This window comes from Elgaria multicarinata, chromosome 5 (assembly GCF_023053635.1).
Source record: "Elgaria multicarinata webbii isolate HBS135686 ecotype San Diego chromosome 5, rElgMul1.1.pri, whole genome shotgun sequence".
Taxonomy (NCBI): domain Eukaryota; kingdom Metazoa; phylum Chordata; class Lepidosauria; order Squamata; family Anguidae; genus Elgaria; species Elgaria multicarinata.
In genome coordinates this window covers 97,148,799-97,164,471 of record NC_086175.1, presented here as the reverse complement: position 1 = coordinate 97,164,471, position 15,673 = coordinate 97,148,799, and the positions used below count along the sequence as shown (strand labels likewise).

General features: G+C 41.2%; 1 protein-coding gene across 4 annotated transcripts in view; it reads left to right on the top strand.

The window, feature by feature from the left end:
- Window positions 1-15,673, top strand: part of ALCAM (activated leukocyte cell adhesion molecule) — a 165,307-nt gene that overhangs the window by 123,947 nt on the left and 25,687 nt on the right. For 2 of the 4 annotated variants that reach the window (XM_063126860.1, XM_063126862.1), the window contains exons 9-12: window positions 7,750-7,862; window positions 12,148-12,283; window positions 12,773-12,900; window positions 14,360-14,492. In XM_063126860.1, the coding sequence (XP_062982930.1) occupies window positions 7,750-7,862; window positions 12,148-12,283; window positions 12,773-12,900; window positions 14,360-14,492 (510 nt within the window). Of the gene's footprint in view, window positions 1-7,749; window positions 7,863-12,147; window positions 12,284-12,772; window positions 12,905-14,359; window positions 14,493-15,673 lie in introns of all 4 variants that reach the window. The other 2 variants (XM_063126861.1, XM_063126863.1) reach the window with 1 other exon arrangement.

Here is a 15,673-nt window from a genome sequence, read left to right as displayed (position 1 = left end):
ATCCAGGCCAAGGCAAGGCAACTCAGTATATGCAATCGCAAGTTTTTCAAATGTCAGATGTAGGTGTTACTCTAGTCATTTAATTATATACACATTTTTGTTACTCCACTGTTAGTTGTTTTTCTATAATTCATTGGCCTCATTCAAATTTCAGTTGCAATACTTTCATTTCTTTTTGTTGGGTTTTTAAAAATTTGGTTCTTTAAAAAACAGATAAAGTAGAACAAATATATTATTTAACAATTACAATGTGGTCTTTCAACTACTGACCTTTAGAAATGTTTTTGTTGGGCATAAAATGTCCCAGCATTTTATTAACAGGAAATTTTGTTTGACATCTTTTAAAAGTTGTTGATGTATAAAATAATGCAAACATTAGTACTGCAAATGATCATCCATCACTTCAATGTGTGGCTACAGACGCCATTGCATGGAGCAGCCCTGAAGTTAATATTTTCCCTGAAATGTTAAGGTTTCCACATGGAGAGAGCTATTGACATGAGAGCATTTACAAACAAACATAACCCCCTTTTTTCTTACCAGCCCCTTTATGGGAGGGGCACTATGGGACCTGAGTTCAAACAGTAACAGAATAGGTGAGGGGAAGAATGCTTTATGGGAGGGGCACTATGGGACCTGAGTTCAAACAGTAACAGAATGGGTGAGGGGAAGAATGCTTTATGGGAGGGGCACTATGGGACCTGAGTTCAAACAGTAACAGAATGGGTGAAGGGAAGAATGCTTTATGGGAGGGGCACTATGGAATAGGAAAACAGGGATTAGGATAGATTTAATAGGGAAATATAGCCAATTAGGCAAAGCAGGGTCAGTCAGAAATAGAATTGCACTGGGTCTCCTGTGCACAATCATTCTTTGAACTTCTCCAATACATTATTTTCTGGATTATTTTAATCCATGAAGTACCTAGAATAAAAGCTTTCCCCAGCTGGTCCCCAACAAACTGGGGGGAAATTCTATTATTGATCCTTAATGAAGTACTTAAAATAGGTACTCCATGGAAAAGGCTGACCTAGGGCATGTCTAGACCAGTCGTTATCACTGGGATTGTCCTGGGATCATCCCTGTGTGTCCAGATGATGCACAGAGGATCCTGGGAGCAGGGAGGGATGATCCCTCCATTTCCCTGGGATATCGGTAGGCCCTTTTAGCCCGATTCTTCCTGTGGTCTTGGGATCTTCCCGAGACCATGGGAGGTATGGGCACCCGTCCCAGTTTCGTCCCGCCTCCTGTTACGTGATGTGCTCTCATTAGACCCGTGTACAAACTTGCACACGTTCTAATGAGACTTACACCCGCTTATAAGGAATCTTTTGACATTGGCAATAGAGCGTCTGTGGCTAAGTAAGGCGATTCTTACTTAAGAAACTTACAGCATTGAAGGGGATAACGCCACAATGGCACATTTATTGAGGTTGAAACAAATACAAAGGTACAAGCTAGTTTGGGGGAAATTAGCTGAGCAAGTAGAGGCTTAGAAGCAGTTTCAAGACTGAAAAATAGACCTTTTGAGACTTAAGAGCATACACACACAGAGAGACAACAGGGGAAAGAGTAGAGGGAATCTTTAAAGGCAGTATACCTTTCCTTGGGCTGCAGCCCTTTCCTGTAGAGCAGAACTGGGGAGCGTTGCAGCTCTTGGTCTTAGGTGAAGAAGAAAAGAATACAGCGAGGCAAAGCACTCACCCTTGGCAGCTTGTACTTGCAAGCTGGAAAGTGTAGTATGCTCTGTGTTTCTGGTTCTAAAGAGAGAGAGAGAGAGAGCTAGCCTTTTTCTTCCCCCTAACTTGAGGGGGGGGGTTGTGTGTGATCTTATCTAAAGATCTGCTTGCTATGGGAACAAAAGAGGGTGATTTGGGATGATGGCTGTACTTGATGCAGCCTGGAGTTCAGCAACAGGGCTACATTAGCATGTGTATGACCAGGTAAAACTCTTGCCATCCAGCATTCATATTCTGCTTAGTTTTATTCCTACCTTTGTCTCTGGGGAATGCATTTGAAGAAGTCTGTCAGGAAATGGTTACTTGACCTAGGCCTTCTGTGAATGCCCTCAGTCTGTAGGTGGGGTTTTGGGTCGCTTCAAAATGGAGTCAGTACTGCTCACAGAAGCTACCTTGTAACACTCCTCATGAGTAAACATGAGGAGACGGGAACCGGGCACAGGGCATGGAGCTCTTCAGGTGCTCCGTGCCCATCGGGAGTGGAGAGGGAGCAGGAGCTGGTTTCTTTGGGTTTTTTTAACTCACTTTTAGTTGGAGTGCATGTGTGCTCATCCTTCTGTAAAAGAAGAAGAAGAAGAAGAAGAAGAAGAAGAAAGGCACAACATCCCTCCCTCCTCCCGGGATGTCGCGTGCACATCTGGACAAAAGGGAGGATCTCGCGAGCAGAATATCGCAAGAACCTCCCTCCTCTGGTCTAGACATGCCCCTAGAGAATTAGTGCAGGTTGGCACTCTCACAGGGATCACTGCAAGTTATGAATCCCTCTGGATAAATATGGTTGCACTAGGGCTTTCATTTGTTTAAAGAAATCTTAGTTGCTTTATAATATTTAGTTAATTAATCAATACATCTATTGATTTGCATATGGGTAAAAGCATTAATTCTGAAGAAATAAGGATACGTGATTTGTTTTTAGATAACGTAGACCTGTGATGTACCAGGCATCGTCATAGAAGAGGCTTAAAAATATCTGGAATAAATCCCTTCCTTTGTGAGAAAAAAAAGAGGAATTGCCTATTTTAAAATGGTCTATTATTATTATATCTATCTATATAGATATAAATGTAACATCAATTTGTTAAACATTGCAGCTCTTTTTTATCTGCACATTTCAGTAATACAACCTAGATGGAACTAATGTCCATGTCCCCTTACATTTCAGAAATTGAATTTGAACCAATTTTGTTGTTTTTACATTACCTTGTACTGTGCTGTGGTAGAGGCAATGACCAAGGAATTGTGTTGTTATCTGCACACATGTTGATTACAAAGATTGCTTGAGACATACTTTGAAAAACAGTAGTTTACTCCTGAAACCATTATTAACTAGAGTACAACACCTATAAGCCAACTATCGGATCACCCATATGCTTTTCAGAAGCCTACATAACCGATAGCTCTCCCCTATTGTTTTACATACACATTCTTCATGTTTATGCCTATGAACATGAAAGCATTATATAGATGTTACCAGCAGTTATTGCTAAAATAACCTCCATGAATTTGTCAGTTTTCCCTACATCTGCTATTCTCCTGGGTTTCTCCAAGATCCTTATCTTGGGGAAGCAAGTAATACGCAGCCTACGCCCACATCTTTGTCATGCCTGGGTACAGGCTTGCATAAACCAAAGTCTGTTGGCAGTAATGGATTGGATGAGGGTGAACAAATTGAAGCTTAATCCAGATAAGACAGAGGTGCTCCTGGTCAGTCGAAAGGCAGATCAGGGAATAGGGATTGGGTGTACTACTGGATTCAGCCCTGAGCCTGGATGCCCAGGTTTCGGTGGTGGCCAGGAGTGCATTTGCACAGTTAAAGCTAGTGTGCCAGCTGCGCCTGTTCCTAGAGATGTCAGACCTGGCCACAGTGACACAAGCCTTCGTTACATCCCGATTGGGTTACTGTAACACGCTCTACATAGGGCTGCCTTTAAAGAGAGTTCGGAAACTCTAGCTAGTTCAAAGAGCTGCAGCCAGATTGTTGACTGGGGCTGGTTACAGGGAGCATGCAACTTCCCTGTTAAAACTGCTCCACTGGCTTCCAGTCTGTTTCCGGGCACAATTCAAAGTGCTGGTATAAAGCCCTATATGGTTTGGGTCCAGGTTATCTGAAAGAACGTATTCTCTCTTATGAGCCTGCCCTTGCTTTGTGATCATCTGAAGAAACCCTTCTTTCAATCCCACCATCTTCACAGGCGCTCTTGATGGGAACATGGGAGAGAGCCTTCTTGGTGGCTGCTCCAGTGCTTTGGAACTCTCTTCCCAGGGAAGCTAGACTGGCTCCCTCCTTGATGTGCTTTCGGAAGCAGGCAAAAACTTGTTTGTTCCGACAGTCCTTTGGAGAATAATCTGGTCCTCCATCTATGTTAAGGTCTTGTAAAATTGCTGTGTGTTTTAAACATTTAATGTTTTAATATTGTAATTTTAAATGAATAAATAAATTGTATATTATTTTTTTAATTTTTGTACATTTCTTTCCCTAGGTTTAAAATGCATATGTTTTAAATTTTGTAAGGCTGCGGCAGGATACAAATAATAATAATAATAATAATAATAATAATAATAATAATAATAATACGAGAAGCCACCATGGATGAATTTCCCCACAGGCCTTTTGGTCACTGCAGCAGCTGGCATTTTGAATATTCAAGCTGTGGTGGGGTTGCACCCCAACTTGTCATTACATGCAAACCCAGCAAGGGTGGATTGTTGGGGTGGTAAAGAAGTCATCCACAACCCTAAAACTAGGGTGACCATGTAACAGAAAAAAACCAGATTTCATAAGATTTTGGTAATAAATCCAAAAGGGATCCAAATTATGAAATCCAAATTATCCAAATTATGAAATTTGAAGAAAAATCCGGATTTTTCCTATCCTCCCCACCTGTGCTGCAGCGATAAAGTAAGTTCAAAAACAACAACAACCCTGACCCCACTCCCCACACATCCCTGATAGCCCTGGATTCCCCCCAGCCTGGCTCCTTCCCTCTGATGACACCCCACTACTTGCGGGGAAGAGGGAAGAAGCCGGGAAGGGCAGCCACACCACCCGCGGTCCTTGGGATCGTCCCAAGACTGTGGGAAAAACCAGGGAAAGGGCCTGCCGATATCTCAGGGAAATGGAGGGATCATCCCTTCCTGGTCCCGGGATCCCTTGGGTGTAATGTGGACACACAGGGACGATCCCGGGATGAAGCTCAGGATATTGCCTGGTGTAGACATGCCCTCTAGCAGGCTTGTCTTCTCATTCCTAAGTTTATTGAAGAGGCTTTTGAAAGTTTAAGTATAAAAGTATCTTTTAAGTATATTTTATATACTTAAAATATAAGTATATAATTCCTCAATATACTTACTTATCTACTGAAGTATATATGTCCCATATAAAGTATATTTTAAGTATAACATAGGAACATAGGAAGCTGCCTTATACTGAGTCAGACGATGGGTCCGTCTAGCCCATTTGGCAGCAGCTACATGAGCAGTTGATTTCTAATAAATAATTGCTGTAGAAACAGCAATAATAAAAGGATTTTTAAAAATAAAAGCTGTGACATACGGTTTTTCAAACAATCCTAGCTCGTGCAACATGGACTATGCCTTCTATGTTGCACGAAGAGAAGTAAGATTTTGGAAAAATAGCCTTGTTTATTTCATATTATTTGTGTGTGTGTGTGTGTGTGTGTGTGTGTGTAATAATTACCGTGCTCAGTATGTCTGCAACTGTTCCTCAGCTGACACATTTTATTCTTACAAAGAATAAAGTCATGGCAACAGGTTCTTTAATGTTTTTGTCCATTAAATGTTTTTGTAGAGCAGTACCAGTCAACCTGTGGCCCTTCAGATGTTTTGGCCTACAATTGCCATCTGCCCTTGTCGTCGTAAGTAATTACGAGGGATGATGGGATTTGTAGGGAAAAACATCTAGAGGGCCTCAAATTGCCCACAGTGAGGGATCACCAGTACAAAATATGTTTACCCAAGTGACTAAAAAAAAGAGACTAGCCTAGACAGTGAGAACACAAAACCTACTTAACCATTGATCTCAAAACATTTCTCAGAGCTGTGTATCTATAAAGTTCATATTTTCATTATAAGGGAGGGAAAACTATCTTACAGTGTGAAAGAGCATGGAGAATATAGAACACCTGGTGCATTAAACTGGTGGTGGTCTCAATTCAAAGATTATTCCACACAGAGATCCAGTCTTTCATAAGATGAAGGCCAAGAATTTAATGAGTTCCTGCTTCCTGTGATGCTTATGACAGGATTCCCTCCTGGATAAGCTTTTCTGATCACTCAGGTCCAAAGTTTTATCTTGTTTCAAAGAAATAGAGGTTTGAGGAAACATAGAATGAAAATTACCCTCCGGAAGGAACAATCCATTCTTTCCCCTACCTCTCCCACTAACATTGTGTTTTAAAAACTTCAGGAAATTTAAAAGACCAAGTTCAGCCTTTGCTCAGGGTAAAGAAGAAATGTCTGGAACTGTTCCTTGGCTGACATTCTTTCGGAGAATGAAGTCATGACGACAGGATCTTTAATGTTTTGTCCTATGATTTATGGCTTTGATTTGCAGAACACATTTTGGGGGGGACTCGGAGAAGAAACACGATAGTATTTGACAGGCAGTTGCTACAGTGTTTGTATATGCTTATGGACTGCTAGGTAAGCAGCTGCAGGGGTAGATAAGGAAAGTGTTCTTATGGCCACTGACAGTAGAGAAATTAGGCCTGTATCAGTCATGCACAGGTATTACTAACTACAAGTAATGTTGGTTACTGTAGCAACATAACGCTTTGTGCTCGCTCGCTCTCATTCACACAGACACACAAACACACACTCTCTCTCAGATGCTGTGCTTCCTTTAATTATAACGGTGTTCCTCATGGAGCTGGTAAATGAAAAAAAATGTAGATGATGTCACTTTCCTATTGACGCAATAGGAGCCCTGCTACTTTCTCTTGAGATAAGTGAAGAGCAGTTCACAGGCTTAAGTAACATAAAGGTGCTTTAGAACTGATGATTTTACAGAGCTGGAACATTTTGGTCTGCCTAGCCACACACGTCTGATATTTTTGAAACAACTATGACTGTAGTATCAAAGCTGTGTGGGTCTCCATGAAGCAAAGAAGACAGATAGGGACTGCAGAAGGAACTTCATTTGTTTTTACAGCATTTTAAAATGATTCAGTAGTGCTAAACTAAGATATGCAAATATGCATCACTTCAACTTTAATTGTGGCAATGTGACAATCAGACAATGTTACCTTAAAGCGTTTAATAACTCCGTAAATTGTTGGCAGAGGGAAGCAGAGGAATGGGACTAATAAGCGTAGGATTCTTTTATGAAATTTGAAGTTGTTGGGATACTGCATTCTCCATGAAGATAAGGCTGGTGGTGGAGGAGTAAGAAGCATTAAAATGAGGAGGAAGATGGCAGGTTTTGTTTTGGGATATTCTAATACGGAACTTAGAATGGAAAAAAATGTGCAGGTGAGTACTCAACTGCACATTTTTTTCCATTCTAAGTTCCGTATTAAAGGGACACTACACACATATCTCAAAACAAAACCTGCCATCCTCCTCATGTTACAGAAATGTATTGTTTTAAGGTTACTCTTTCTGTTTTTACTACAAACCAAACTCTTAACATCTCCATGTTTCTTTAAAAAACATGCCCTCCAAAATCAGCAATCTTGTATGTCTCTCACCATTTCCTCACTCCACATATTATTTTTCTTCCTCAACAAATCCTTTTTGTTTGTTAAGTGATCCAGCATGGAAATGTAGTGTTTCATTTTCTGCTACCCAATAATTACATAGATATGCAAATATTTTTGCTGCCTCCTTTTGAAGCTTATTTTCTGTTCTATTGTGTAAAGTAATTGACTGAGACTTTGAGAAGATGGAGCTTTAACTGGAATTAGACAACAGTTTTTCAGTTCTTTAAGCTTTCGAAATGAGCCCCATTTATGAGACTAGTTCCTGACAATGCTGACTTTCTCCCCCATAGATTTGGATTTGTCACTTACTCCCAGTGGAGAAGTTATTAAGCAGATTGGAGAAGCACTGCCTGTATCCTGTACAATCTCTTCCAGTAGAAATGCCACTGTTCTCTGGCTGAAGGTAAGTGTGGTTAATCTGGCTATTGTTAACCAATTCATGTCTCTTGGTTGGTGGCACCCTCACATTTCATCAGGCTTAAAAGAACAAGAAATTAATTGCTAGATCTATGAGCTTCTTGGCCTGATGCAGGGAAGGGGGAAGGAACCACATGTGCCTTTCCCTGCAACACTGTACACTGCTGAGAGGAAGGAACCCAGCCAGCATTGCAGATCCGGCTGGATGAAATTAATATTGCATAAGGTCAGCTTCTGTAGGAGGAACATTGCAGAGAGGAGTGAATAATTATTTAACCCACTTCTTATAACTGTATGTTTAGACATGTGATGCTACCAATGCGCATGCCTCAAATGTATACTGTAGTAATAAATAAGGATGGTTAACAGTTTGAATCTTGAAATCTAGTCAATAACTGCTACCCAAAGGATCCTTCCATGCCTTCCCATAGCCATAAAAATGTGAATCAATGAACCACTGGGAAATGTGAGACACCTTTGATATCTAACAGCTGTGGTAAAGTCAATCAGTAAATATAGAGATAATTAAATGAGTATTGGTATTTTTTTACAATATTATTAACAGCAATTGAATTCTGACCAACATATTGATCTGCTTGAGTGCTGCTACTCATTTTGATAATCATTTGTCTAGACATTGTACATTTGAATGACATAAAGTTGTTTATGGATTAACAGCTGAACTGTATTTCTTAGATTTAGCCAATTTTCTCAGTTAAAATACACTACCCTAGGAGAGTGTCTCAGAGATGTCAGATATGTCGGATTCCCTCTCCCAAAGCCATACACACTCCTACGATCTCAGGAGAGGAATCCAAAATTGGATTTGCCCCCTTTCCTCCTCCCAGCCATCGTGGAAACTACCATGTTGGCTGCTTTACAAGCTCACAGAAGCAACCTCAGTCAAGTCACAAAGCTGGCGTTCTAGTGGGCAAGGAGGGAAGGGGATAGGAGAGTCCAGGATCCACAGGATACTATGGACTCTCTGCCGCTGTCCCCATGCACATCAAGACAGGTCAGCTAAATGGGCTCAGAGGTCCATCTAGCTGATTTTTAAAATTATTTTTAAAAAGGGATGCGAGGCAAAATTGCCTTTGGTCCTCCTACCACATTGGCTGGCTCTCACCGATAGGGCATAGGATTCCAGAGGTCTCTGATCTCAGAGCCTTCTGTTGCTTTTTTAACTTTCCTAAGGCCCAAATGTATGTTCAACTGCAATGGTATGTGAGATGCACCTCAAGTGCAGAATGAATCCAGTTGTGCAGACACACTCCTTTCCATAACACCCTATCAATGGACATCCTTGCTTTGGAGGCAGCAACCAAAGAACAGCACTGAAGGAAATATTCTAGGCTGTGACTTTCAGTCAATGGCCTGAATAATTAAATTATTTTAAATTGCACTTTTAAGACACTATTGGCATTCTTCCCCCACTCCCCACACACACACTTTTTTTAAAAAAAACTGTTGCAACAAGACAGGACAAAACTCTGTGTAAGCCCTAATGGGAAGAGAGACTATGAGCTGATGGCAGAAAGAAAGTGGACAAGCAAAGGAAGGGACAAGCATTGGCTTATCAGGTGCACAGCCTGAAAGGCTCCTGTATCTTTAAGAATATCACTGCCAATTGGCAGGTAGAAGAGGCAGGACTTTCTCAGTGATAGCCCCGTGATTGTCAAACTCACTCCTCAGGGAGATTTCACAGCCCTTCAGTTCCTGTTTCTTTAGCCATGTTCTAAAGATATTCCTTTTTTTTGGGGGGGGGGGAGGCTATTTATTTATTTATTTATTTAGAGTATTTTTATCCCGCACCTCAGCCAAAAGGCTCTCGGAGCGGCTTACAATGTATCAATAAAGAAGACAGTCCCTACCCTCAGGCTTACATTCTAAAAAAAGACATGACACACAAGGAAAAGTGTATGGGGAGGGAAGAGGGAGAAAATAAAAAGAAATTAAGGAGACTGCTTAGGCTGGTGGGAAGGCCCTGCTCCGTGCTCTCATCTCCCAATGGAGGGGCAAACCAACAGCTTCTTCTTCCCCACAAGCTGAAGATGTTAGGCCTGTAGGGGAGGGGTCCAACTGAAGCAGGCTCTTTATAATTGAGCAGGGTCTTTTTTGTCCTTGTTTTATTGGACTCCTAATTTTTAATTGATTTTTTATTGTTTTTAAACTGTGTATCATTTTTGCTGTATTGTAACTCAATTTGTGAAAGCTTTTTGCCTGAAGAGTAGAGTATAAGTACTTAAAACTCACTTTTTCATCCAGGCTTTCCCTGGGCTGTAAGTAAACTAATCATGCCACTCCATTTTCCTGCTCCTTAAATAGTTTTTACTGTAGTTGTTCTAATGTTGTGCTTTTACTGTCATTTTTTAATACTCTGTTTTTAATATTGTATCTAAGGGAACAATCCTGTGTTACCTAGAATAATGGCAGCTGCCTCTCCTTGCTTATAAAACCGAGTGTGGAGAGGGCAAAAGGGGGGGGGGTCCCAGAGAGGGGAGGAGACCACCGAAGCTGCTTTAGACAGCTCCTATGTGACGCATGGCCTCCCCCCTCACAATGAATCTCCCTGGATAGACGCTCAAAATTGAGCATCTAGCAACAACTAGAAGACAGACAGGGAACAGAGGAGAGGATTCCCTTCATCCCCCATGTGCCCTTCATTAGATACTTGTAAGCTTCTGAATTCAGGGGCTTACGAGTACCCAAGGCAAAACCAATTAGATTTCACCTAAATGTATTTTAATATTGTGAACCACTACATTCAATGGTATACTAATGCCACAGATAAATAAATTAAATGAATGGGAAGACCTGGCCAGTGGTGGAATTTTCCATTATCTTATCACTGTGATAAAAAATTAAAACATTTTTCTATGATACCGTTAAGAGGCCTGCCTGACACTACTGTTTTTATAACCCATCTTACCACCTTTCTGCCAACTGCATACAGCCTCTTTTTTCTCAGGCCCTGTGATGTTTTTCCATAGCCAACAATATCATTACCGACTCCTCTTCCCCCCCCCTCAAAGCCCAACCCCAACCCCTGACCCCCAGCCGTGGTTTTCATACTTACCTGAGCACTGCACCTCAAGATCTGGTGTGAGGAATAGACTGAAGCTGGATTTCACACATTGATTTGAACTAATTAAGCATATCAGTGGCTTTGCCTCCTTCCCACCAAGACAAGGCAGCTTTGTGATTGAAATATGCTGCTGCAGCCACATCTGGAAGTGGTGGGTGAGATGAAGAGCACCCCAGGCCTTGCCTCCCTCCTTCACAGCTGTAGCCTCTGGAGGGGCTGTAATGATGAGCTAGGCCTCTCGTCCAATTGTAATAATTTGTCAGCAATGTATAGTATGTTTGCATAGGTTTGCGCCATTCTAGCTGGTTCCAATTGTACTTAGAGACGTCATTCAATTCCCACCTTTGTCCCTCCCCAGTCTATTTACATGCTAGACAATACCTGTAGATGATACTTGTTCTCACCCTAGTTGCTCCAGTGCTGTGGTGCCATATATGCTTTTAAAACTAAGGCCAGCACACAGGTTGTGATATTACACAAGTGTTCTCAATAAAAGAAAGAACTCTGTCAGTTGCCCTGGATCTGCAGAGCTCAAGGCCAGTGAACCCTGGCCCCGTCCACTGGCCCGAGGTCTAAGAGACACTGGGAGGTAATACCCCTTGCTTCCCAGGAAGAACATAACAGCAAGGAGAAGACATCAGCCAGAGGAGCAGTTGCAAAAGAGAGAAAGCTACATTCCAAGTGCTAGTTCCTCCTGGGAGTGCAAAGTTGAAGGGAAGCCAGAGGACTAAAGCCTGCTGAGTTATGTGAGGTCTGAGCAAAGGTGTGGGGTGGGGGTGAGGGGTGCAGGGTGCATTATTACCTGTTGCAAGCTGCCCTGAGAATTATTTGATTGAAAGGTGGGGTTTAAATCTTTAAAATAAGTACATTTTGATCTTGATCACTTCTTTACTAATGTAGTGATTCACAAAGTCAACATTTGATCATATACCTAACACTTAAAAATCATTGGTACTTTTTTGAGGGGGAAAACAATTTAAGCAAATAGTGGTATTATTTTTTGAAAAAACAGTTGTATTGGGAAATCAAAAATCAAGATCTTCTCCTAGCATTTTGGTAGTCTTTCCAAATAGTTACATTTCAAATGGTTGAACTGAAATGCATTGTTTTCTGAAATTGGTAGGCTACCCTTTTTAAAAACATACATGTCCTCAGTTTACATTGTTTAACTTCCTGTTTTTATCAGGACAATAAGAGAATGCGGTCAAGTCCATCTTTTTCAAGTTTACATTACCAAGATGCAGGAAATTACATCTGTGAAACTACTTTACAGGAGGTTGAAGGGTTAAAGAAAAGCGAAATACTTACACTGATAGTACAAGGTAATATGGGGTTGATTCTTAATACCTTATAATGTTTTTGTTTATAGTTTCCATATTAGTTCTTAGCTTTGAAAAGCCCTCCCAGACTTAAGCCCAACGCTGTTTAAGAAGGACAAAAATGTCTGTTTGGCTAGGCTTTCAGGAAAAAGTGACATTTTATGCAGTATTCAAGCTGATTTATCTATTGAGCTTTCTTAGTTTGGTATGAGTGTTTAATGGTGCAATCCTATGCGTGTTTAGATACACACACAAAAAGGCCTACAACTTCCAGCATTCCCCAGCCAACCATGCTGGAAGCTAAGGAGTCAGTCTCTCTCTCTCTCTCTCTCTCTCTCTCTCTCTCTCTCTCTCTCAACATGCATAAGATTGCACCCTCTGAATAATTTTACATTTTGTAATTTTAAAATTGTTCTATAATTGAATTTTTAATCATTTTTGAATCCTTTAGGGAATCAATCAATCAATAAGTGTTAACGTTTTTATTTTAAGGAAAACCTCAGATCAAAATGTCAAAAAAAACAGGCCCAGATGGATCACATAAAGTCATAGCCTGTCAGGTGGAAGGGTTCCCCAAACCAGTGGTACAATGGACAATGAGTGGAGGAGCCATAAACAAAGCAAGTAATTTTCTCACTACCTTCTGCATTTTCATTTTCATTGTAGTAAAACTCAACAGCTGTAACATGTATCATACAGAACAAATCAGTCTTAAGAATTGTTTTCTAATGTGAACCATATTAGTCATCCATTAACTATAATCTGTAATACAATGTATTGAAGCCAAAAAATTTAGACAACTAAATTTGCTCAGAAATAAGTTCCAAACAGGCCAATGGGGCTTACTTCCAAGTAAGTGTGCATAAAGCTGTAGCCTATGTTGCCTCTTCAGTAGGATCAAATCACTTTAAGTAAAAGTATTCTAGTTTAGCTGGAATAAAATCGGACTGATAGTTACCTTCATTTATATATGTGGGTGACTAATGGAAAACAACCAAGAACAGAATCAGGCACAGGTTTTTGTTTTTTTCAGGAAACCTGTTGATCTTCAAAATATTCCACAATAGGAATTGGAAGAAAATATGTAAGGGAGAAGGTGTCATAATCCCAGGATGTTACTGCATCTGTGTGTGTACAATGTACATGCACACATAATATATACTTAATGTAGTTGTTTATCCAAAGATACTAATCTAATCCCAATTAAAAAGTTTGTATACACACACACACTGTGACGACCACCCTTCATTGGGTTTACTCTGGATCACTCTTAATCTCTCTGGAACCCAAAGGACCCAGCTCAGGTGCCTTCGTCAGGGGTTTGGGATGCTAAAGCTGTCCCTGTGGTGCGCCTACTTCTGCTTAGACCCCACAGCTATACAGATCTGCACCCTCACCCAAAACTTCTCCCTTCTGCTGCCACCATAGATCAACCTGTACCCTTCCGCAGGTATTCCAATGACCACACCAGATGTAAATGAATGTCAATTATTAACAAGACGTTAATGCAGGTTCAAAAGCATAATGGTTTCTCTCAGTTCACAAGCATATGGTTTCAAAGTACAATGCGTAACGGTTTCAGATGGTAATTTCACTTCAATATTTCACAACATAACTTAAGGTTCTGCTACCTACTCTACCCCTTCTAAACTACACTATTCTCTTTACCACATTCTAATCCATCAAAACAACAAACACGCAGACCCTTCCTATCTCTATCCCACATCTCTCTCTCAACAACTCTCTCTCATATCACATCATACCTTCTTGCCTCAGCAGCAGCATATGTATTCTCCACAGTCCTCCGGCTCCTCCCATTCTCTCACACCAATCCAGACGCTCCACTCAAACATCCAGTTAGCACTCTCCTTCCATCCAGCACTCACTCCCCCTCTATGGCTTCATATTTACCATTCTGCTACAAACACACAGTGAGTACCTTCTTTAAACTCTGCAAACCTTAATAAACTTTCATATTACACCTAACAACAGCAGTAAAACATCACACACACACACAAACACAAGGTTACTTTGCTCTTCCAGTAAACATTTAAAATTCTTTTCTTTTTTTCTTTCCAGACAGAGGAGACTAACTTTGTCAATGGAAAATTTATTAGTAAAATTGAAATTGCTCCTGAAGAGAATGTTACAGTAACATGTATTGCTGAAAATCAGCTAGAAAGAACTGTGACTTCTATGAACGTATCTGCTAGTAAGTATATTTATTTTATTTTTAGAACGCATTTTGAAAATTATAAAAGCAGGAGAGATGATTCTTTCACATTTTCATCTATTTTCACACACTTTATTTATTTATTTATTTATTACATTTATATACCGCCCCACAGCTGAAGCTCTCTGGGCGGTTTACAACAATTAAAAATAGTAAACATTAAAAGTATACAAAATTTAAAAACCATCAAAACATAAAAAACAGTATAAAAACAACAGTATCCATTTAAAAACAACAATTCTGGGGTCCATTAAAACAAACTTAACATTGTTAAATGCTGTTAAAATGCCTGGGAGAAGAGAAAAGTCTTGACCTGGCGCTGAAAAGATAACAATATTGGCGCCAGGCGAGCCTCATCGGGGAGATCATTCCACAGTCTGGGGGCCACCGAAAAGGCCCTCTCCCTTGTTGCCATCCTCCGAGCTTCCCTCGGAGTAGGCACTCGGAGGAGGACCTTAGATGTTGAGCGCAGTGTACGGGTAGGTTCATGTCGGGAGAGGCGTTCCATCAGGTATTGCGGTCCCAAGCCATTTAGGGCTTTATAGGTTAAAACCAGCACCTTGAATTGGGCTCGGAAACATATAGGCAGTCAATGCAAGTGGGCCAGAATCGGTGTTATATGGTCAAACCTCCCTGTTCCAGCTATCAATCTGGCCACTGCATTTTGCACACGCTGCAGCTTCTGGACCGTCTTCAAAGGCTGCCCCATGTAGAGGGCATTGCAGTAAACTAATTTGGAAGTTACCAAAGTATGGACAACTGAAGCTAGGTTATCCCTGTCCAGATAGGGGCGTAGCTGGGCCACCAACCAGAGTTGGTAGAAAGCACTCCGTGCCACCGAGGCCACCTGAGCCTCAAGTGACAAAGACGGTTCTAGGAGAACCCCCAAGCTACGAAACTGCTCCTTCAGAGGGAGTGCAACCCCATCCAGAACTGGTTGAACGCCCCCCATCCGATCAGAGGAACCACCCACCAGCAGCATCTCAGTCTTGTCTGGATTGAGTTTCAGTTTATTAGCCCTCATCCAGTCCATTGTCGCAGCCAGGCACCGGTTCAGCACATCCACAGCCCCACCTGATGAGGATGAAAAGGAGCAGTAGAGCTGCGTGTCATCAGCGTACTGATGACAGCGCACTCCAAAACTCCGGATGACCGCACCC